This window comes from Macaca fascicularis, chromosome 19, assembly GCF_037993035.2.
Source record: "Macaca fascicularis isolate 582-1 chromosome 19, T2T-MFA8v1.1".
Lineage (NCBI taxonomy): Eukaryota > Metazoa > Chordata > Mammalia > Primates > Cercopithecidae > Macaca > Macaca fascicularis.
The window spans coordinates 15,062,807-15,085,206 of record NC_088393.1 but is presented as its reverse complement, the minus strand read 5'-3'; the positions used below and the strand labels follow the sequence as shown (position 1 = coordinate 15,085,206).

The window sequence follows — 22,400 nt, the reverse complement described above, 5'->3', positions numbered from 1 at the left end:
GAGAGATGGAAAGAGAGAGATGGGGAGAGAGAAGGAAAGGAAGAGATGAGGAGAGACACGGAGAGACATTTTAAAGAATTGGCTCACGTAGCTAGGGAAGGGCGACATGTCCAAAATCTGCAGGATGGGCAGGCAGGCAGGAGACACAAGGAAGAGCTGATACTGCAGCTTGAATCCAAAGATAGTCTGAGGCCAGAACTCCCTTTTTCTCAGGAGACCTCAGTCTGTTTTCTCTTGAGGCCTTCAACTGATTGGACGAGGCCCACCCACATTATAGCAGGCAATCTGCTTTACTCAAAGTCTACTGATTTAAACATTAATCTCATCTTTAAAACACTTTCACGGCAACATCCATGCCACATGTCTGGGGACCACGGCCTAGCCAAGCGGACATGTAAAATGAACCATCACTGTAGGTAAGAGGTGAAGTAAGACAGGCAAGTAAAGGCAGCCAATGAGGTAGGTACCTGAGTGAGCAGGTTGCTGTTGGGGTACCTGAGGTGCAATGCCATTGAGTTGTCCATTCAGGGAGAGGGAGCTAGGATGTCTGTCCATCTGCTCTGATCTATCATTGGTGGAGAGTTGTTCTCGGAGCCGAACTTTCAAGCTCTTCCAGCCTATCCTCTGTGCAGGCCAAACACAAATTCACGCCCATGGACGTTCCCAGGCAGAGCCACCAATGCTTACAGCAGAATTCATCAGCATACACTTTTACACTGTTGGTGGGACTGTAAACTAGTTCAACCATTGTGGAAGACAGTGTGGCGATTCCTCAAGGATCTAGAACTAAAAATACCATTTGACCCAGCCATCCCACTACTAGGGATATACCCAAAGGATTATAAATCATGCTGCTATAAAGACACATGCACACGTATGTTTATTGCAGCACTATTCACAACAGCAAAGACTTGGAATCAACCCAAATGTCCATCAGTGGCAGACTGGATTAAGAAAATGTGGCACATATACACCATGGAATACTATGCAGCCATAAAAAAGGATGAGTTTGTGTCCTTTGTAGGGACATGGATGCAGCTGGAAACCATCATTCTCAGCAAACTATCGCAAGAACAGAAAACGAAACACCGCATGTTCTCACTCATAGGTGGGAACTGAACAACGTGATCACTTGGACTCTGGAAGGGGAACATCACACACTGGGGCCTATTATGGGGAGGGGGGAAAGGGGGAAAGGGGGAAAGGAGGAGGGATGGCATTGGGAGTTATACCTGATGTAAATGACGAGTTGATGGGTGCTGATGAGTTGATGGGTGCAGCACACCAACATGGCACAAGTATACATATGTAACAAACCTGCACATTGTGCACATGTACCCTAGAACTTAAAGTATAATAAAAATTAAAAAATAAAAAATAAATTTAAAAAAATAAAGAAACCAAGAATCCCAGGGATTCAAGTCAGGGTGTCCACAGTACCCACAGCCTTTGTAAGAAGAAATAGATTATTATTCATCATCTCAGTGTTACCAGACTTTGATGTTTCCACAAAATGCAAAAAGTGGGTTGTTTGTATGAAAATTCTTTTTTTTGTTTTGTTTTTGTTTTTTTGTTTTTGTCTTTGAGATGGAGTCTCACTCTGTCACCCAAGCTGGAGTGCAGTGGCGTGATCGCAGCTCACTGCAGCCTCCGCCTCCCAGGTTCAAGCGATTCTCCAGCCTCAGCCTCCCAAGTAGCTGGGATTACAGGCATGCACCATAACCTCCAGCTAATTTTTGTATTTTTAGTAGAGACGGGGGTTTCACCATGTTGACCAGGCTGGTCTCGAACTCCTGATCTCAGTTGATCCACCCCCTCAGTCTTCTAAAGTGCTGGGGTTACAGGTGTGAGCCACCTTGCCCGGCCCCAACACTCTGTTATAACGAACCCTCCAGGGATCGCAGGATTTAAGCTCCAGCTGAGAACGACTCTTCTAAAAAATGGTAAACCGGGTGTGGTGGCTCACGCCTGTAATCCTAGCACTTTGGGAGGCCGAGGCAGGCAGACCACCTGTGGTTGGGAGTTCGAGACCAGCCTGACCAACATGGATAAACCCCCATCTCTACTAAAAAATACAAAATTAACCAGGTGTGGTGCTCGGTGCCTGTAATCCCAGCTACTCGGGAGGCTGAGAATTACTTGAACCCTGGAGGTGGAGGTTGCAGTGAGCTGAGATCACGCCATTGCACTCCAGCCTGGACAAACAAAAGGGAAACTCTGTCTCAAAAAAAAAAAAAAATTAATATACGTAAGAACACACTGTCCTCACAGCAACATTATTCAAAATAGCCAAAAAATGAAAATGACTCAAATGTCCATCAGTGAAAGACTGGATAAATAGAAGGTGGTATATCCATATAATGGAATATTATTTGGTCAGAAAAAGGAATGAAGCACTGACGCATGCTACAACACAGATGAACTTTGAAGACATGCTGAATGAAACACGGCAGATATAGAAGGTCACAGTGTATGATTCCATTTATATGAAATGTCTAGAACAGGTGAACTCATAGAGACAGAAAGCAGGTTGGTGGTTCCCAGGGGCTCAGTGAGGACTGCTTATGGGAATGGGCTCTCTTTTGGAGATTATGAGAATGTTTTCAAACAACATAGAGGTGATGAAAACATTATAAATGTACTCAATGCCACCGAATACAATTCTTTTTTTTTTTTTTTTTTTTTTTTTGAGACAGGATCTTGCTTTGTTACCCAGGCTGGAGTGCAGTGGTGTAATCATGGTTCACTGCAGCCTCAACCTCCTGGGCTCAAGTGATCCTCCAGTCTCAGCCTCCCAAGTCACTGGGATTACAGCCTCCCAAGTCACTGGCAGTGCCACTTTGCCTGGCTTTGGAGACGCTTTTAAAGATTCCGTTTTTGAGTTGGGCATGGTGGCTTATGCCTGTAATCTCAACACTTTCCAAGGTGGGCAGATCACCTGAGGTCAGGAGTTTAAGACCAGCCTAGCAAACATGGTGAAACCTTGTCTCTCCTAAAAATGCAAAAATTAGCTGAGCGCGGTGGCTCATGCCTGTAATTCCAGCACTTTGGGAGACCAAGGTAGGTGGATCACCTGAGGTCAGGAGTTCCAGACCAGCCTGGTCAACACAGTGAAACCCCGTCTCTACTAAAAAGACAAAAAATTAGCCAGGCATGGTGGTGCGTGCCTGTAATCCCAGCTACTTTGGAGGCTGAGGCAGGAGAATCACTTAAACCTGGGAGACGGAGGTTGCAGTGAGCCGAGATCGCGCCACTGCACTCCAGCCTGGCTGGGCGACAAAAGCGAGACTCCATCTCAAAAAAAAAAAAAAAAAAAGAAACAGAAAAGAAAAGAAAAATGATTCCATTTTTCTGTTTCCTCAGGTCCCAGTGCCGTTGCCTTTATCTCATATTCTTCTCTTGGAAACATCATAAATGCAACTTTTTTTGAAGAGACGGATGAGAAGGATCGAGTGTTTCTGAACTCTCAGGTAGTGAGTGCTGCCATTGGACCCAAAAGGAACGTGTCTCTCTCCAAGTCTGTGACGCTGACTTTCCAGCACGTGAAGGTGGGTCACAGGTGTGATTTGAGCTTGTCAGGTCTCAAGGAGGCAGGCCAAACAATGTATGTATCATCCCAGGCTGTGGTTCTAGACCCGCCCTGTTCAGGGTCATAGTCAGGAGGACCTGTTGCTAATGAGCATTTGAAATGTGGCTGGTCTGAATCGAGATTCTGAAGACAGTATTTCCAGATTTACATCCTGTAAATCAGCCTTTGAAGACTTAATAAGAAGAAAATAATTAGCTTGATTTAAACCAGGCAGACTGGCATGCTCCTATCATTCCAGCTACTTGGGAGGCTGAGGCAAGAGGATCGCTTGAGCTCAGGAGTTGGAGGCTGCAGTGAGCTATGACTGCACCACTGCACTCCTGCCTGGAGCACAGAGCAAGACACTATCAGAAGAAGAAAAACAAGAAGGAGAAGAAGAAAAGAAAGAAAGAAACAAAGAGGAAAGGAAGGAAGGAAGGAAGGAAGGAAGGAAGGAAGGAAGGAAGGAAGGAAGGAAGGAAGGAAGGAAGGAAGGGATGGAGGGAGGGAGGGAGGGAGGGAGGGAAGTGACTGAGAATTTCCCCAAACCAATGTCAAACACCAAACCACAGATCCAGGAGGTTCAGAGAACCAATAAGAATAAATGCAAAAAAAAAAAAAGAATTAGATTTAATCATTCTACATTGTATGCAAATACAAGAATTATAACATCACACTGTATCCCATAAATATATACAATTATAATGTATAAATTAAAAATAAATGTTTAAAAAGAATTAAATCAAAACAAAAAAAAGAAAAGAAGAAAGGGCATGCCTGTAATCCCAGCACTTTGGGAGGCCGAGATGGGCGGATCATGAGGTCAAGCGATCGAGAACATCCTGGCCAACATGATGAAACCCCATCTCTACTAAAAATACAAAAATTAGCCGGGCGTGGTGGCACATGCCTGTAGTCCCAGCTACTTGGGAGATTGAGGCAGGAGAATCGCTTGAACCCCGGAGGCAGAGGTTGCGCTGAGCCGAGATCGCGCCACTGCACTCCAGCCTGGCGACAGAGCCAGACTCCGTCTCAAAAAAAAAGAAAGAAAGAAAGAAAAGAAGAAAAGAATGTCAACTATCTCCTTGATAATATCTATGTTGATTATATTAATTTATAGTGATCTATTTAAAAGATACTATGTTGAATAAGTGGGTTAAATAAAATTTCTTATTAAAGTTAATTTGACCTATATCTTTACCTTTTTTGAGAAAGGGGCTCATTCTGTTGCCCAGGCTGGAGTGCAGTTGCACAGTTATGGCTCACTACAGCCTCGAACTCCTAGGTTCAAGGGACTCTCCCACCTCAGCCTCCTCAGCCTCCCCGGCAGCTGGAACTACAGGTGTGTGCCACCACGCCCCACTAATTTTTTTATTTTTGGTAGCGAGAGGAACTCATAGTGTTGTCCAGGCTGGTCTCAAACTCCTGGCCTCAAGCAATCCTCCCACCTCAACTTCTTAAAACCCTGAAATTGTAAGTATGAACCTCATCCGGCCTCTTTTTCTATTTTCTTTCTTTCTTTCTTTCTTTTTTTTTTTTTTTTTTTTTGGAATCAGAATCTGTCGCTCAGGCTGGAGTGCAGTGGTGCGATCTCAGCTCACTGCAACCTCCACCTCCCAGGCCCAAGCAATTCTCCTGCCTTAGCCTCCCAAGTAGCTGGGATTACAGGCAAGTGCCGCCACGCCTGGCTCATTTTTGTATTTTTAGTAGAGACGGGGTCTGGCCATGTTGGACAGACTGGTCTCCAGCTCCCGACTTTAGGTGACCCACCCACCTTGGCCTCCCAAAGTGCTGGGATTACAGTCGTGAGCCACTGCACCCAGCTTCAAAGGCTAATTTTAATCTCTCTCCTCATGACATTTCTTTCCTATACCATGCCTCTCATCGCATGAGCAATTACTGTGATGTAAGGGAGTCAGAGACAAAATCGATTATACAACAACCGGGGACATTTGGCTTAGAGAGACTTTAGGGAAAAACATTATGTGAGCTTCAGACTCCACTGGTTTTTTGTTTGTTTGTTTTTGTTTGTTTTACTCCCATGGTTGGGGCAAGGTTCTAAAACCAATGAAATCTCTTGAAACTGTCATTCCCAGGGAGACTTCGCTTTATTTTATGTTACATGAAAACCCAAAAGAGCTGCGGTTATTGATCGGGAGTCCTGGTGGCCACATAAAATAGAAATTAGGTGCAGTGGTTCATGCCCATAACCACAGCATCTTGGGAGGCCAAGGCAGGAGGATTGCTTGAGGCCAGGAGTTCAAGACCAGCCTGGGCAACATGTTGAAACCCCATCTCTACTCAAAACACAAGAGTTAGCTGGGCATGGTGGTGCACACTTGTAGTTCCAGCTACTGTGGAGGCTGAGATGGGAGGATCATTTGAGCCAGGGAGGTCAAGGCGGCAGTGAGCTGTGACTGCACCACAGCACTCCAGCCTGGGCGACAGAATGAGACCCTGACTCAAAAATAAACAAACAAAACAGAAATCACCTGAGTCACACTTCGCACAGATGCCTTAGCAGGTGGCACCCTGGCATAGGCCAACACTGAGAACTGTCCCTCCTGAGGAAAAAGACAATGAGCTGGCTGCATGCGGTGGCTTATGCCCGTACGATCCCAGCACTTTGGGAGGCAAAGGAAGGCAGATTGCTTGAATACAGGAGTTCAAGACCAGCCTGGGCAACATAGTTGACCCTGTCTCTACAAAAAATACAAAAATTATCCCGGTGTGGTGGTGCACGTCTGCAATCCCAGCTACTCGGGAGGCTGAGGCAGGAGAATTGCTTGAACCCAGGAGGCGGAGGTTGCAGTGAGCCGAGATTGAGCCACTGCACTCCAGCCTGGGCAACAAAGTGAGATTTCGTCTCAAAAAAAAAAAAAAAAAAGGCAAAGACAATGAGCCCTTTCTATTTTCAGATGAACCACAGTATCAAAAAGGCCTTCTGTGTCTACTGGGAGAACACAAAACAGGGAGGCCTGTGGTCCAGGGATGGCTGCTTCCTGATACACGTGAACAAGAGTCACACCATGTGTAATTGCAGTCACCTGTCCAGCTTCGCTGTCCTGATGGCCTTCACCAGCCAGGTATGATGTAAATGTTTTATTCTTCCAGCAAATACTTTCTGAGCCCCTACTAAATGGTAATAAGTGCTATTTTTTAAAAAACTGAAAAAAAGGCCAAGCATGGTGGCTCATGCCTTTAATCCCAGCACTTTGGGAGGCCAAGATGGGCAGATCACCTGAGATCAAGAGTTTGAGGCCAGGCGCGGTGGCTCATGCCTATAATCCCAGCACTTTGGGAGGCCGAGGCGGGCGGATCACGAGGTCAGGAAATCGAGACCATCCCGGCTAACATGGTGAAACTCCGTCTCTACTAAAAATACAAAAAAATTAGCCGGGCGTGGTGGCGGGAGCCTGTAGTCCCAGCTACTCGGGAGGCCGAGGCAGGAAAATGGCGTGAACTCGGGAGGGAAAGCTTGCAGTGAGCCGAGATCGTGCCACTGCACTCCAGCCTGGGTGACAGAGTGAGATTCCGTCTCAAAAAAAAAAAAAAAAGAGTTTGAAACCAGCCTGACCAACATGGCAAAAACCTATCTCTGCTAAAAATACAAAAATTAGCTGAACATGGTAGTACATGCCTGTAATCCCAGCTACTCGGGAGGCTGAGACAAGAGGATAGCTTGAACCTGGGAGGCGGAGGTTGCAGGGAGCTGAGATGATGCCATTGCACTCCAGCCTGGGTGATAGGGCAAGACTCCGTCTCAAAAAAAAAAAAAAAATCAACATATGGAAAAGACACAAGATAAGAAGTCCAGGAGAAACCTGGTGCAAGCTTCCAGTGTCCTCTCCCAGGAAAGTCATACAGATGCAATTAATTCTCCCAGCAATGACTTATGACAACGCATGTGAAGTGTTGTCAGCCAGGAAGCTCACCTGAGCCTTGGTGTTCAGGGTATGTATTGGGCGATCATTCACATAGGTACGCAGTGTCTACATGGCTGACCTCAGTTGCTCAGACTGTAGGACCCCAGGGCAAAAACATGATGACTGGGCCAGGCACAGTGGCTCACACCTGTAATCCCAGAACTTTAGGAGGCTGAGGCAGGCAGATCACGAGGTCAGGAGATCAAGACCATCCCGGCCAACATGGTGAAACTCCATCTTTACTAAAAACACAAAAATTAGCCACGTGTGGTGGCACACACCTGTAGCCCCAGCTACTCGGGAGGCTGAGGCAGGAGAATTGCTTGAACCTGGGAGGCAGAGGTTGCAGTGAGCCGAGATCGTGCCACTGCACTCCAGCCTGGTGAAAGAGCGAGACTCTGTCTCAAAAAAAAACATGATTACTGTAAACCACATCATGAATGACTACTATTAAAAAGTGAAAAAATAACAGTTGCTGGTGAGGTGGCAGAAGAAAAGGAACACACACTGTTGGTGGGATTGTAAATTAGTTCAACCATTATGGAAAGCAGCGTGGCAATTTCTCAAAGAGCTGAAAACAGAACTACCATTCAACCCAGCAATCCTATTACGGGGTATATACACAAAGGAATATAAATCATTCTATCATAAAGACACATGCACATGTTATGTTCACTGCAGCACTATTCACAATAGCAGAGACACAGAATCAACCTAAATGGCCATCAATGGTAGACTGGATAAAGAAAATGTGGTACATACACACCATGGAATACTATGCAGCCATAAAAAAGAATGAGCTCATGTCCTTTGCAGGGACATGGATGGAGACCAAGGCCATTATCCTTAGTGAACGAGCGCAGGAACAGAAAACCAAATACTTGCGTTCTCACTTATAAGTGGGAGCTAAATTAGGAGAATATATGGACACAAAGAGGGGAACAACAGACACTGGGGCTTATCGGAGGGTGGAGGGTAGGAGGAAGGAGAGGACCAGTAAAAATAATTAATGGGTACCAGGCTTAATACCTGGGTGACGAAATAATCTGTACAACAAACCCCCGCAACAGGGGTTTATCTGTGTAACAAACCTGCATATGTATCTCTGAACTGAAAAAAGTTTTTAAAATCCCATCATTAGTATGAGCTCTGGAATCAAACTGGTACTGCATAGCACAAGCCCTCTGCATACAAAAATACTTATTTTTTTTTAGATACGGGGTCTCACTTGTTGCTCAGGCCAGTCTTGAACTCGTGGCCTCCAGCAATCCTCCCACCTCAGCTTCCCAAAGCTATTGGGATTACAGGTGTGAGATACCATGGCCCAAAAAACACTTTGTAAAGATTGTGGCAAAATACGCAGAACATAAAATTTACCATCTTAGCCATTTTTCAATGTATATGCAGTTCAGTAAAGTACATTCATATTGTGCAATCATCAACCACCATCCATCTCCAGAACTCTTTCATCTTGCAACACTGAAACTCCACTCCTTAAACAGCTTCCTATTCTCTCTCTCTCCTCTCCCCAGCCTCTGGTAACTGCCATTCTACTTTTTTTGAGGGGATGGTGACATATTCTGCCGCCCTACCTATGCATATGTCCAAACTCATCAAAATGTATACATTTAATATGTGCAATTTTTGGTACATTAAGTATACACCTCAATAAAGCTGAAAACAAAAAAGACGGGTATCTCCCATGTATATATGAAATATACATGTTAATACACTTCTGTTTGCTTTTTCTCTTATCTGTCTTTTGTTATACGGGTCCCAGCTACCAGAATGGTAGCAGGAGAATTATATTTTTCTCCTCTACAGACCCAAAGATATTTTATTAAGGAATCCAGCGCAGGCTTGCTCCATGAGCTCAGTGTCCCTTGGGGCAGGGCAAGGCATCCTCTGAGACACTGTCAGTACCTTGGATTCAGTTTGGTCAATCCCCACGAGGAAGAGGAGGTGGGCCACGAAGAGGCAGTCTACGTTAACAATCCACATTGGCAGTCTACGTTAACAATCCACATTGGCAGTCTACGTTAACAATCCACATTGGCAGTCTACGTTAACAATCCACATTGGCAGTCTACGTTAACAATCCACATTGGCAGTCTACGTTAACAATCCACATTGGCAGTCTACGTTAACAATCCACATTGGCAGTCTACGTTAACAATCCACATTGGCAGTCTACGTTAACAATCCACATTGGCAGTCTACGTTAACAATCCACATTGGCAGTCTACGTTAACAGTCTACATTGGCAGTCTACGTTAACAATCCACATTGGCAGTCTACGTTAACACTCCACATTAGCAATCTATATTAGCAGTCTATATTAGCAGCCTACATTAGCAATCTACATTAGCAGTCTAACGGCCCCACACTACTACCGGGCTTGGTGCCTGTGTCTAGGATGCCGCAGTTCAAGGAGGGAGCCATAATCCCAGTGCAGGAAAGCGTAACTGTGAACTCTTTTTCTCGGTCCCAGGAGGAGGATCCTGTGCTGACTATCATCACCTATGTGGGGCTGAGCCTGTCTCTGCTGTGCCTCCTCCTGGCGGCCCTCACCTTCCTCCTGTGTAAAACCATCCAGAACACCAGCACCTCGCTGCATCTGCAGCTCTCGCTCTGCCTCTTCGTGGCCCACCTCCTCTTCCTCGTGGGGATTGACCAAACTGAATCCAAGGTACTGACAGTGTCTCAGAGGATGCCTTGCCCTGCCCCAAGGGACACTGAGCTCATGGAGCAAGCCTGCGCTGGATTCCTTAATAAAATATCTTTGGGTCTGTAGAGGAGAAAAATATAATTCTCCTGCTACCATTCTGGTAGCTGGGACCCGTATAACAAAAGACAGATAAGAGAAAAAGCAAACAGAAGTGTATTAACATGTATATTTCATATATACATGGGAGATACCCAGGGAATGAGGCATTCTCAAAGAGGTAGTTTAGAACAACAGCATTTTTGACAAAGAATGATAAATTTTTGGAGAAGGGAAAACGATCTTCGGTCTTTAGGGGCAGCAAAGTATGGGAAGGCAAATATCTGAGAAATGAGCGATAGATAATTAGTATCACTGATTGTATGAGTCCATTTTCAGGCTGCTGATAAAGACATACCCGAGACTGGGAAGAAAAAGAGGTTTAAATGGGCTTACCGTTCCACCTGGCGGGGGAGGCCTCAGAATCATGGCGGGAGGCAAAAGGCACTTTTTTTTTTTAGACGGAGTCTTGCTCTGTCGCCCAGGCTGGAGTGCAGTGGTGCCATCTCGGCTCACTGCAAGCTCCACCTCCTGGGTTCACGCCATTCTCCTGCCTCAGCCTCCCAAGTAGCTGGGACTACAGGCGCCCGCCACTATACCCGGCTAATTTTTTGTATTTTTTTAGTAGAGACGGGGTTTCACCGTATTAGCCAGGATGGTCTCAATCTCCCAACCTCATGATCTGCCCGCCTTGGCCTCCCGAGCAAAAGGCACTTTTTACACGGTTGCAGCAAGAGAAAAAAATAAGGAAGATCCAAAAGCGGAAACCCCTGATAAAACCATCAGATCTCGTGAGACTTTTTCCTTACCGCGAGAACAGTATGGGGGGGAACCGCCCTCATGATTCAAATTATCTCCCACCGGGTCCCTCCCACAACACGTGGGGATTATGGGAGTACAATTCAAGATGAGATTTGGGTGGGGACACAGAGCCAAACCATTTGGGTGGGGACACAGAGCCAAACCATATCATTGGTTTTGTAGATTCCTCCAGCGTTGGCTCCAGACCCATGAGGAACTAAAGTTGTCTTGGTGGCTGGGTACAGTGGCTTACGCCTGTAATCCCAGCACTTTGGGAGGCCGAGGTGGGCAGATCAGCTGAGGTCAGGAATTCAAGACCAGCCTGGTCAACTTGGCGAAACTCCGTCTCTACTAAAAATACAAAATATTAGCTGAGCATGGTGGTGAGCACCTGTAATCCCAGCTACTTGGGAGGCTAAGGCAGGAGAATTGCTTGAACCCGGGAAGCAGAGGCTGCAGTGAGCCAAGATTGTGCCATTGAACTCCAACCTGGGCAACAAGAGCAAAACTCCATCTTAAATAAATAAATAAGTTGTCTTGGTGATCAACTTTCATCCTCTCCATAGCAAGGGTAGAAGGGTAGAAAGAAGAGAATAGGTAGGAGGAATACCTTTGTAAATTAATGTCCTGGTGTACTACTCAGTCTTCAGAAAAAGAAGGAAATCCTGCCATTTGTGATAACATGGATGAACCTGGAGAGTGTTATGCTGGGTGAAATAAGCAAGGTACAGAAAGACAAATAGTGCATGATCTCACTTATGTGTGGAATCTAAAATAGCCAAACTCACAAAAGCAAAGAGCAGAAATGGTTGTTAGCAGAGACTAGGGCAACAGGGAAGGGGTTTAGGGGGCTACTGGTCAAAGGATACCAAATTTCAACTAGACAGGAAGAATAAATTCAAGAGAGCTGTTGTACATCATGATGACCATAGTCAAGAACAACATATTGTGTATTGAAAAATTGCTAACAAAGTAGATTTTAAGTGTTCTCACCTCCCCCAAAAAAGACAAGTACATAAAGGTATGTCCTGCTTTTAGGCAAATAGGGGGAGGGCAGAGAGCTTTTTTTGTCTCTGCTTCTTCTCAACTGCCTTCAGCTTCAAATAATCCCTTGGGCCAGACACAGTGACTCACATCTGTAATCCCAGCACACTGGGAGGCAATGGTGGAAAGATCACTCGAGGCCAGGGGTTCGAGGCCATCCTGGGCAATATAGTGAGACCTTGTCTCTACAAAAAACAAAAAAATAACAAAATAAGCTGGGCATAGTGGTGCACATCTGTAGTCCCAGCCGCTTGGGAGGCTGACGCAGGAGGATTACTTGAACCCAGGAGTTCGAGGCTGCAGTGAACTTTGATTGCAACCACTGTACTACAGGCTGGGTGACAGAGCAAGACTCTGTCTCAAAAAAAAAAAGAATCATAATCACAATCTCTTATGCTAAAGTGAAACTTTTTCCCTCAATTTTATTCTTAATTGAAAAATAATAATTGTATAAAATTATGGGGTACAATGTGAAGTTTCCATAGACGTACACCTTATGAAATGATCAAACCAGGATAATGAACATATCTATCACTTCCATACTTATCATTTCTTTGTGATGAAAACATTTAAAATTCACTCTTTTTGGACTGTGGGTGAAGGCTCATGCTTGTAATCCTAGCACTTTAGGAGGCTGAGGCGGGAGGATCACTTCAGCCCAGGAGTTGGAGACTGGCCTGGGCAATATAGTGAGACCCCGTCTCTGCAAAACTTAGCAAGTATGGTGGTACACACTTATAGTCCCAGCTACTTGGGAGGCTGAGGTGGGAGGATCACTTGAGCCTGAGAGGTCAAGGCTGCAATGAGCTATGATTATGCCACTGCACTCCACCTGGGTGACAGAGTGAGATCCTGTCTGAAAGAAATAAAATAAAACAAAATCCACTCTTTTAGCAACTTTGAAATTCATAATATATTATTATTAACTATAGTCACCAGGCAGTACAGTAAGAGTAGAGAATAGAAAGGAGGTTCCCAGAGGTTGAGTGGGGAAGTGGATGAGGAAAGGAGACATTGCTCAAAGTATACAAAGTCTTAGTTAAAAAGGAGGGATATATTCTGGTGATCTGTTGCAAAGTGACATAGGTGGAGGTGGCACCACTTTCAGTCCCAAGGGCAGGTTGAAGGGGTTGGTGCCCAGATGGACAATGCTAGCCTTGACTATCAACTATCTTTATTTTTTTAAATATAATTGAGATGGGGTCTCACTAAGTTTCCCAGGCTGGTCTCAAACTCCTGGGCTCAAGCAGTCCTCCCACTTCAGCCTCCCAAAGTGCTGCGATTATAGACATGAGCCACTGCGTCCAGTTCCCCTTTACTTTTAATGCCCTTGGTCTGGTGTCAGGTGCTCTGAACCCAAAGCCAATGTCAAGGAGAGGTCCTAGGGCCATACTCCACCCTGACAACCCCTTCAGGCATTCCTTTCTCCTCCCTGAGGTGCTGTGCGCCATCATCGCCGGTGCCTTGCATTATCTCTACCTGGCTGCCTTCACCTGGATGCTGCTGGAGGGCCTGCACCTCTTCCTCACTGCACGGAACCTGACGGTGGTCAACTACTCAAGCATCAACAGACTCATGAAGTGGATCATGTTTCCAGTGGGCTATGGCGTTCCCGCTGTGACTGTGGCCATTTCTGCAGCCTCCAGGCCTCACCTTTATGGAACCGCTGATCGGTGAGCTTGAATCCCACCCTGTGTCATGGACAGTTTCCTAAGAAAGCTTTTGAGGGCAGCATTCATGATGATGGTGGGACTATACGTAACCAATGCACTCTATGTTCCCCTTTATAACAGCTCTAACCTCTTTCCCAGCAAGGCAGGGTGAGATGGTGGTAAGAGTTTGCAAGGTTCTAGAAGTCTTATACAACCAACAGGTTCATATGCCCACTGCATAGTAACATACCAATCCACCAAGACAGCAAGGTTTGCAGCAGAGAAAGAGCTTAATGAGGCCAGGTGTAGTGGCTCACACCTGTAATCCCAACACTTTGGGAGGCCAAGGTGAGAGAATCACTTGAGGCCAGGAGTTCAAGACCAGCCTGGGCAATATAGCAGACCCTCATCTCTACAAAAAAAAATTAAAAATTAGCTGCGCACAGTGGCTCACACATCTAATCCCAGCACTTCAGGAGGCCCAGGCAGGAGGATCTCTTGAGTTCACGAGTTTAAGACCAGCCTGGGCAACATAGCAAGACCTTGTGTCTACTAAAAATTAAAAAAAATAAAAAAGCCAGGCATGGTGGTACACACCTGTAGTCCCAGCTACTCAAGAAGCTGAGATGGAAGGATTGCCTGAGCCCAGGAGTTCAAGGCTGCAGTGAGCTATGCTCAGGCCACTACACTCCAGCCTGGGTGACAGATCAAGACCTTGTCTCAAAAAAAAAAAAAAAAAGAAAGAGAGTTTAATAATCTCAGGGCACCAAGCAAGGAAATGGGAGAAGATTCTCAAATCAATCTCCTCAAGGAGTTCTGGACTGGGGCTTTTAAAGGGATCATGGAGGATGTGGAGGCTGGAAAGTGTGGGTCATTGATTGTTCAGGGTACAGCAGATGAAATCATCGGGAGACGGAAACTGCCTTCTTTGGTGACTCAGCTCCTCCTGTGGTCCTTTAGAGCAGCTGAAGCCAGTAGTTTTGCTGGTACACAGGACCTGAAAGAATATCTCAAGAGGAAACTTAATGGTTTTTGTTTTGTTTTGGTTTGGTTTTTTTGAGACAGAGTTTCACTCTTGTTGCCCAGGCAGAAGTGCAATGGCATGGTCTTGGCTGGCTGCAACTTCCACCTTCTGGGTTCAAGCGATTCTCCTGCCTCAGCCTCCCCAGTACCTGGGATTACAGGTGCCCACAACCACGCCCGGCTAATTTTTGTACTTTTAGTAGACATGGGGTTTCACCATGTTGACCAGACTGGTCTGGAACTCCTGACCTCAGGAGATCCACCCACCTCGGCCTCCCAAAGTGCTGAGATTACAGGCGTGAGCCACAGCACCCAGCTGAAACTTCTTGTTTTATCGTGTTTAAGTTTTTACCTATGGCCAGGCGCGGTGGCTCAAGCCTGTAATCCCAGCACTTTGGGAGGCCGAGACGGGCGGATCACGAGGTCAGGAGATCAAGACCATCCTGGCTAACACGGTGAAACCCCGTCTCTACTAAAAAGTACAAAAAACTAGCCGGGCGAGGTGGCGGGCGCCTGTAGTCCCAGCTACTCGGGAGGCTGAGGCAGGAGAATGGCGTGAACCCGGGAGGCGGAGCTTGCAGTGAGCCGAGATCCAGCCACCGCACTCCAGCCTGGGCGACAGAGCAAGACTCTGTCTCAAAAAAAAAAAAAAAAAAAAAGTTTTTACCTATAGAGCAGTAAAGGGAAACTGTTATCTGGGATCTGTGTGATTCTAGGATAGCAGGCACCAAACAGCTAGGAGGAAGCAGGTCAGAGAGCAAGCTGACCTGGTGGTGAATCCTGGATGGACTGCAAGCTCGGCTTGTTTTCATTTCGACCCCTTTCTTCTTCTCTGATTATCTGTATAAAGTTTATAGGGATGGCTTCAGAAGGAGAGGGTTTTGGGTGTTGTTCAAAAGATCATCAAAATGAATAAATAATAGAAAGAAGAGAAGGGAGGGAGGGAGGGAGGGAAAGAAAGAAAGAAAGAAAAAGAAAGAGAAAGAAAGAAAGAAAGAAAGAAAGAAAGAAAGAAAGAAAGAAAGAAAGAAAGAAAGAAAGAAAGAAAGAAAGAAAGAAAGAAAGAAAGAAAGAAAGGAAGGAAGGAAGGAAGGAAGGAAGGAAGGAAGGAAGGAAGGAAGGAAGGAAGGAAGGAAGGAAGGAAAAGAAAAGAAAAGAGAGAGCTTTATTGGCAATACTGGTTTGCAAACCAAAAAAAGAAAGTCTGCAGCATGAGCCAAAGGTGCTCCCTCTTTGAAAAGGGGAAGCACAAGTTAGGTTTTATGCCTCACTAGATCTGTATTACACAACAGAGTCATAAACATTCAGGAGGTTTGGAAAAGCTGTACCTATTTAAGATGAGAGCAGAGTGCATGCACAGTGGATAAACATATATATATATAAAACATGCATCCCATGTTCACTTTGGGGCAGGATTTTAGCATTAAAATAAGATGGAAAAGCCGGGCGCGGTGGCTCAAGCCTGCAATCCCAGCACTTTGGGAGGCTGAGGCAGGTGGATGACCTGAGGTCAGGAGTTGGAGACCAGTGTGGCCAACACAGTGAAACCCTATCTCTACTGAAAAGACAAAAAATTAGCCGGGTGTGGTGATGTGTGCCTGCAATCTCAGCTACTTGGGAGGCTGAGGGAGGAGAATCACTTGAACCTGGGAGGTGGAGGTTGCAGTGAGCTGAGATCATGCCATTGCACTCCAGCCTGGGCAACAAGAGCTAAACTCCATCTCAAAAAAAAAATAAGATGGAAGACCAGGCATGGTGGTTCACACCTGCAACCCCAGCACTTTGGGAAGTCAAGGAGGAAGGATTGCTTGAGCCCAGGAGTTCAAGACCAGCCTGGGCAACATAGCAAAACCCCATCTCTACCAAAAAAAAAAAAAATTGTTTTAATTAGCTGGACATGGTGATGCATGCCTATAGTCCCAGGCTGGGGCAGGAGGATCCCTTGCGCACAGGAGTTCAAGGATGCAGTAAGCTGTGACAGAGCAACTGCACCACAGCCTGAGTGACAGAGCAAGATCCAACTCTAAAAACTATATAAATAAAATAAAATAAATAATGAGGAGGAATGTGGCTTTACACCAAAAGTTGAACCACAGGACACAAAGACAGTTTGTGCACATCCTCTATAAACTAACTGAAACTGGCTTAAGATCCATAACTGCTTTGACTGGTTCCCTTTCCAGTCAGTTACGTGGTCTGGATCGTATATCAGAGGTAGGAGGGGACTTTCTCCTTCCTGTGTCCAAGTGTTCTCATTGTTCAATTCAGGATAGCATTAGGAGATATACCTAATGTAAACGACAAGTTAATGGGTGCAGCACACCAACATGGCACATGGCTACATATGTAACAAACCTGCACATTGTGCATATGTACCCTAGAACTTAAAGTATTAAAAAAAAAAAAAAAAAAAGAATAGGTCCAAAAAAAAAGAGGTAGGAGGGGACTGATGGCGCCTATTGTTCTGGAGTTTAGCAAGTGTGCATTTTCTTGTAGCCAGAGGAATTTAGAGAGTTGCTTCACCAGCCAGGGCCTGAACCCTCGACCCACAGGTAACTTGGTTTCCTTAACCTTAGGGTCCATCTTAGTGGATATAGAAGTGTCTGTCTATTCCGGGCCGGGCGCGGTGGCTCAAGCCTGTAATCCCAGCACTTTGGGAGGCCGAGACGGGCGGATCACGAGGTCAGCAGATCGAGACCATCCTGGCTAACACGGTGAAACCCCGTCTCTACTAAAAAATACAAAAAACTAGCCGGGCAAGGTGGCGGGCACCTGTAGTCCCAGCTACTCGGGAGGCTGAGGCAGGAGAATGGCGTAAACCCGGGAGGCGGAGCTTGCAGTGAGCTGAGATCCGGCCACTGCACTCCAGCCTGGGCAACAGAGCGAGATTCCGTCTCAAAAAAAAAAAAAAAAAGAAGTGTCTATTATAGTCTCTTGGATCACAAGAGTTAGGTCCCAACTTTTTTTTTTTTTTTTTTCTTTTTTTTTGTGACGGACCCTCGCTCTGTCACCCAGGCTGGAGTGCAGTGGCGCGATCTCAGCTCACTGCAAGTTCCGCCTCCCGGGTTCACGCCATTCTCCTGCCTCAGCCTCCCGAGCAGCTGGGACTATAGGCGCCCGCCACGATGCCCAGCTAATTTTTTTGTCTTTTTTTTTTAGTAGAGACGGGGGTTTCACTGTGTTAGCCAGGATGGTCTCGATCTGCTGACCTCGTGATCCGTCCGCCTCCGCCTCTCGAAGTGCAGGGATTACAGGTGTGAACCACAGCGCCTGGCCAGTCCCAACTTCATTCTTCCTGTGATTTGAGCTCTCAGGTCTCAGTCCCCTCATTAGCGAGATAAGAATAATAGTTGTCCCCATTGTTCCAACCTCACAGTGCTGGTGTGAAAATTTAACAGGACTGTGCTCCTAAAACGCTTAACAGGACGATGTTTCTCCTAGCTTATTATCCTAGAATCACACCACAGTTACTAAAAAGCTTAAATTCTATAAAAACCCTAAGAATCTAGTAATGTCACAAAGCTGTGTCCACCCCAGCCAATAGAGATCAATCTAGCTATATTAAATCACATACTTAAATTCCAAATTAAACTCTGTACACATACCAATTTAAATGTATATTTCCAATTGTGTGTAATAGGTTCAATAAGGATCTAAATGAAAATATATTTTGTATAATTCTACTTCAAAATACCTTGAGCTATGAGTACTTTTTATGTTGCAGCATCAATTTTAATTCGAGCACATAATTTGTTGTTGTTTTCATTTTAATCATAAAAATAAGACAAGTTTGTTAAATTTTTTTCATAGTTTTTGAAATATATAAAGTAAAAAGTGAAAGTGGCTGTCACATGTGATGTGTGGATCAAAGTTGCAATCAAAATGTGTAATCAAAGCTGATTGTTGGCTAGGGGTGGTGGCTCACGCCTGTAATCCCAGCACTTTGGGAGGCCAAGGGGAGCAAATCACGTGAGATCTGGAGTTCAAGACCAGCCTGGCCAACATGGCCAAACCACATCTCCACTAAAAATGCAAAAATTAGCCAGTGTGGTGGTGCACATCTGTAATCCCAGCTAGTCAGGAGACTGAGGCAGGAGAATCACTTGAATCCAGGAGGCAGAGATTGCAGTGAGCAGAGATCGCACCACTGCACTCCAACCGGGGCAACAGAGCAAGACCCTGTCTCAAAAAAAAAAAAATTGCTGATTGTCATCAGCTGACTTTCAAGAGAAACTGGAAACAATTCTCTGGTAGGAAAAGAGTCACTTTATGTTGATCTCATGCACTTTCTCTGATCTCTCTTTGTATCTCTTTTCCCATTGTTCCTAGATGCTGGCTCCACCTGGACCAGGGATTCATCTGGGGTTTCCTTGGCCCAGTCTGTGCCATTTTCTCTGTGAGTATGTGCCTTTGATTTTCCCAAACTAACAAGAACCAAGAGAAGTGCTGGGTACAAGATGGTACAAAGGGCTTGCATTTCCACTGTTGGGTGGATCGATTTTCCACCTGCTACCAGTTCAATCCCATGTACAGGGAGGCTGGACTCCTGTGTGCAATTTAAAGTGGAAACCATACATTATTTTAACTTGCATTCTGCCTTGTTTGTATTGGTCCTGCAGGTGAATTTAGTATTTTTTATCTTGGTCTTTTGGATTTTGAAAAGAAAACTTTCCTCCCTCAATAGTGAAGTGTCAACCATCCAGAACACAAGGTAGGATGTGACAAATGGTACTTCCTACTCCCTTTCCTTCTGCCAATCCCTCCTACATATCCACACACGCGTACACTCAACAGCCATGCTCCCAGGACTAGCAAGACCACTGTAATCTCCCACCATCACAATTAACGAGAACCTGTATTAGCTAGAATACAAGCCAAGCTGCTATGAGAAAAAGATGTCCAAAAAAAAAAGAATAAAATAGAACTTTATTTCACTCTCATGTTGCAACCCAGAAGTGAGCAGTTCAGGGCTAATAAAGAAGCTCTGCTCCACACAGTGTTTCAGGGTCTCAGGTTCTTTCTACTTTGTTGCTCCACCATCCTCTAGAAGGATGTTGCCCTTGTCAATATCCCATCCGTGGGAAGGAGGTTATATAGGAGTTGCACTTGCCACATTTGCTCATATCTCATTGGCTGATCTTGGTCACATGATAACACCCAGCTGCAAGGGAGGTGGGAAATGTAGTCTCTAACCAAGTGACCGTGTGCCTTGTTTTAAAACTCAAAGGGGAAGAGATCTAACACTAAAAGGAAGATGAAAAGGGAGAAAAACATTTGTTACCGCCACACTACACAAAATGCACACAGGAGTATGTTTTTATCAAAAGCAACCAACTCAGATTTGCTAATCCAACAGTTACTAAAAAGCTTAAATCATATAGAAATCCTAAAAATTAATCTGGTAATGTCACAAAGCTATATCCACCCCAGCCAATAGAGATCAATCTAGCTGTATTAAATCACATGCTTAAATTACAAATTAAACTCTCTGTACACATACCAATTTAAATGTTTATCTCCAATTGTGTGTAATAGGTTCAATAAGAATCTAGATTAAAATACATTTTGTATAATATTTCAAAATATCTTAAGGTATGAGTATTTTTATGTTGCAGTATCCATTTTAATTTGAGCTTGTAATTTGTTGTTGTTTTCATTTTAATCATAAAAATAAGACAAGTTTGGCCCGGCGCGGTGGCTCACGCCTATAATCCCAGCACTTTGGGAGGCTGAGGTGGGCAGATCACACATGAGGTCAGGAGACGGAGACCATCCTGGCTAACATGGTGAAACCCTGTCTATACTGAAAATACAAAAAATTAGCCGGGCGCGGTGGCGGGCGCCTGTAGTCCCAGCTACTCAGGAGGCTGAGGCAAGCGAATGCCATGAACCGGGAGGCGGAGCTTGCAGTGAGCCGAGATTGCGCCTGTGCATTCCAGCCTGGGCGACAGAGCAAGACTCCGTCTCAAAAAAAATAAAATAAAATAAGACAAGTTTGTTAAATTTTTTTCATAGTCTTTTGAAATATATACAGTAAAAAGTGAAAGTGATTGTCTCTTTTCCTGCTACTTCCACTTCCCAGGAAGCCAGAATTAAGAGCCTGTATGATATGTGAGATAAAATATCTATGACATTTTCCCAGAGCTTTCTCTGTGCACTTTAAGTAGAACAGACCGACACACACACAATAGGATCACACTATACAAACTGTTCTTCAATTAGCTTTACTCATTTATGTAATCTCCTTAATAATTAGGGATACATATAATGTACATATACATATAATATATATGTGTATATATGCATACATATAATATATTCTATGCATATACAACATAATATATGATATTTTATATATACATATATAAATATACATATTTTATAGATACATATATAAATATACATATTTTATATATGCAATATATAGTGATTATATATTATGATAGCATATATAAAATATATATGTATATATATTATGTGTATATATGCTGTAAAGACTATAAGTAGGATGGCCTCATATCTCAGCTTACCTGGAACAGTCTCAGTTTACGTCTGTTGACACAATGTAATTATTAATAGTACCCCTTTTATTTATTATTATTATTTTTATCCTTATTGATACATAATATTTATATACATTTACGAAGTATTTGTGATATTTTGATTCATGCATAAAATGTGCAATGATCAAATCAGGGTATTTAAGGTATTTATCACCTCAAACATTTATTATTTCTTTCTGTTAGGAACATTACACCTCCTTTTGATCACAAAAGCCTTCCTGTTTGAATAACAAATTATATGACCCCGGCCAGGCGGGGTGGTTCACACCTGTAATCCCAGCACTTTGGGAAGCCAAGGTGGGTGGATCATTTGAGGTCAGTCGTTCGAGACCAGCCTGGCCAACATGGTGAAACCCTGTCTCTACTAAAAATACAAAAATTAGCTGGGCGTGGCAGCACACCTGTAATCCCAGCTACTCGGGAGGCTAAGGCTGGAGAATCACTTGAACCCAGGAGGCGGAGGTTGCAGTGAGCTGAGATCACACCACTACACTCCAGCCTGGGCAATGGAGCGAGACTCCATCTGAAAAAAAAAAAAATTATATGACCCCTGTCTATAAATGATGAGAGTGAGAGAGAGAAAAAGCATCCAGGTTTTTAAATGCCTTATGTATGTGTGGTACTAATTTTGTCTCATACATTGTCCTAAATACTTTCCCATGTTAAAGTCTCACGTAATCTTTATGGCAACCCCATGAAATAGGACAATTATTAAGATAAGGGAAATGAGGCTGGGCACGGTTGTTCACACCTGCAATCCCAATACTTTGAGAGGCCGAGATGGGTGGATCTCTTGAGGTCAGGAGTTCGAGACCAGTCTGGTCAACATGGTGAAACCCCGTCTCCACTAAAGATACAAAAATTAGCAGGGCATGATGGTGCATGCCTGTAGTCCCAGCTACTGGGGAGGCTGAGGCAGGAGAATCGCTTGAACCCTGGAGACAGAGGTTGCAGTGAGTCGAGATCATGTCATTGTGCTCCAGCCTGTGCAACAGAGCAAGACTTAATCTCAAAAATAAAATAAAATAAAATAAAAATAAGATGAGGGAACTGAGTTGC

General features: G+C 44.6%; 1 protein-coding gene across 2 annotated transcripts in view; it reads left to right on the top strand.

Moving 5' to 3' along the window:
• Positions 1 to 22,400, top strand: part of ADGRE3 (adhesion G protein-coupled receptor E3) — a 59,992-nt gene that overhangs the window by 27,793 nt on the left and 9,799 nt on the right. For both annotated transcript variants that reach the window (XM_045379790.3, XM_074026148.1), the window contains 6 exons: positions 3,364 to 3,548; positions 6,487 to 6,654; positions 9,986 to 10,183; positions 13,541 to 13,776; positions 19,108 to 19,174; positions 19,398 to 19,489. In XM_045379790.3, coding sequence (XP_045235725.2) covers positions 3,364 to 3,548; positions 6,487 to 6,654; positions 9,986 to 10,183; positions 13,541 to 13,776; positions 19,108 to 19,174; positions 19,398 to 19,489 — 946 coding nt within the window. The remainder of the gene's footprint in view (positions 1 to 3,363; positions 3,549 to 6,486; positions 6,655 to 9,985; positions 10,184 to 13,540; positions 13,777 to 19,107; positions 19,175 to 19,397; positions 19,490 to 22,400) is intronic.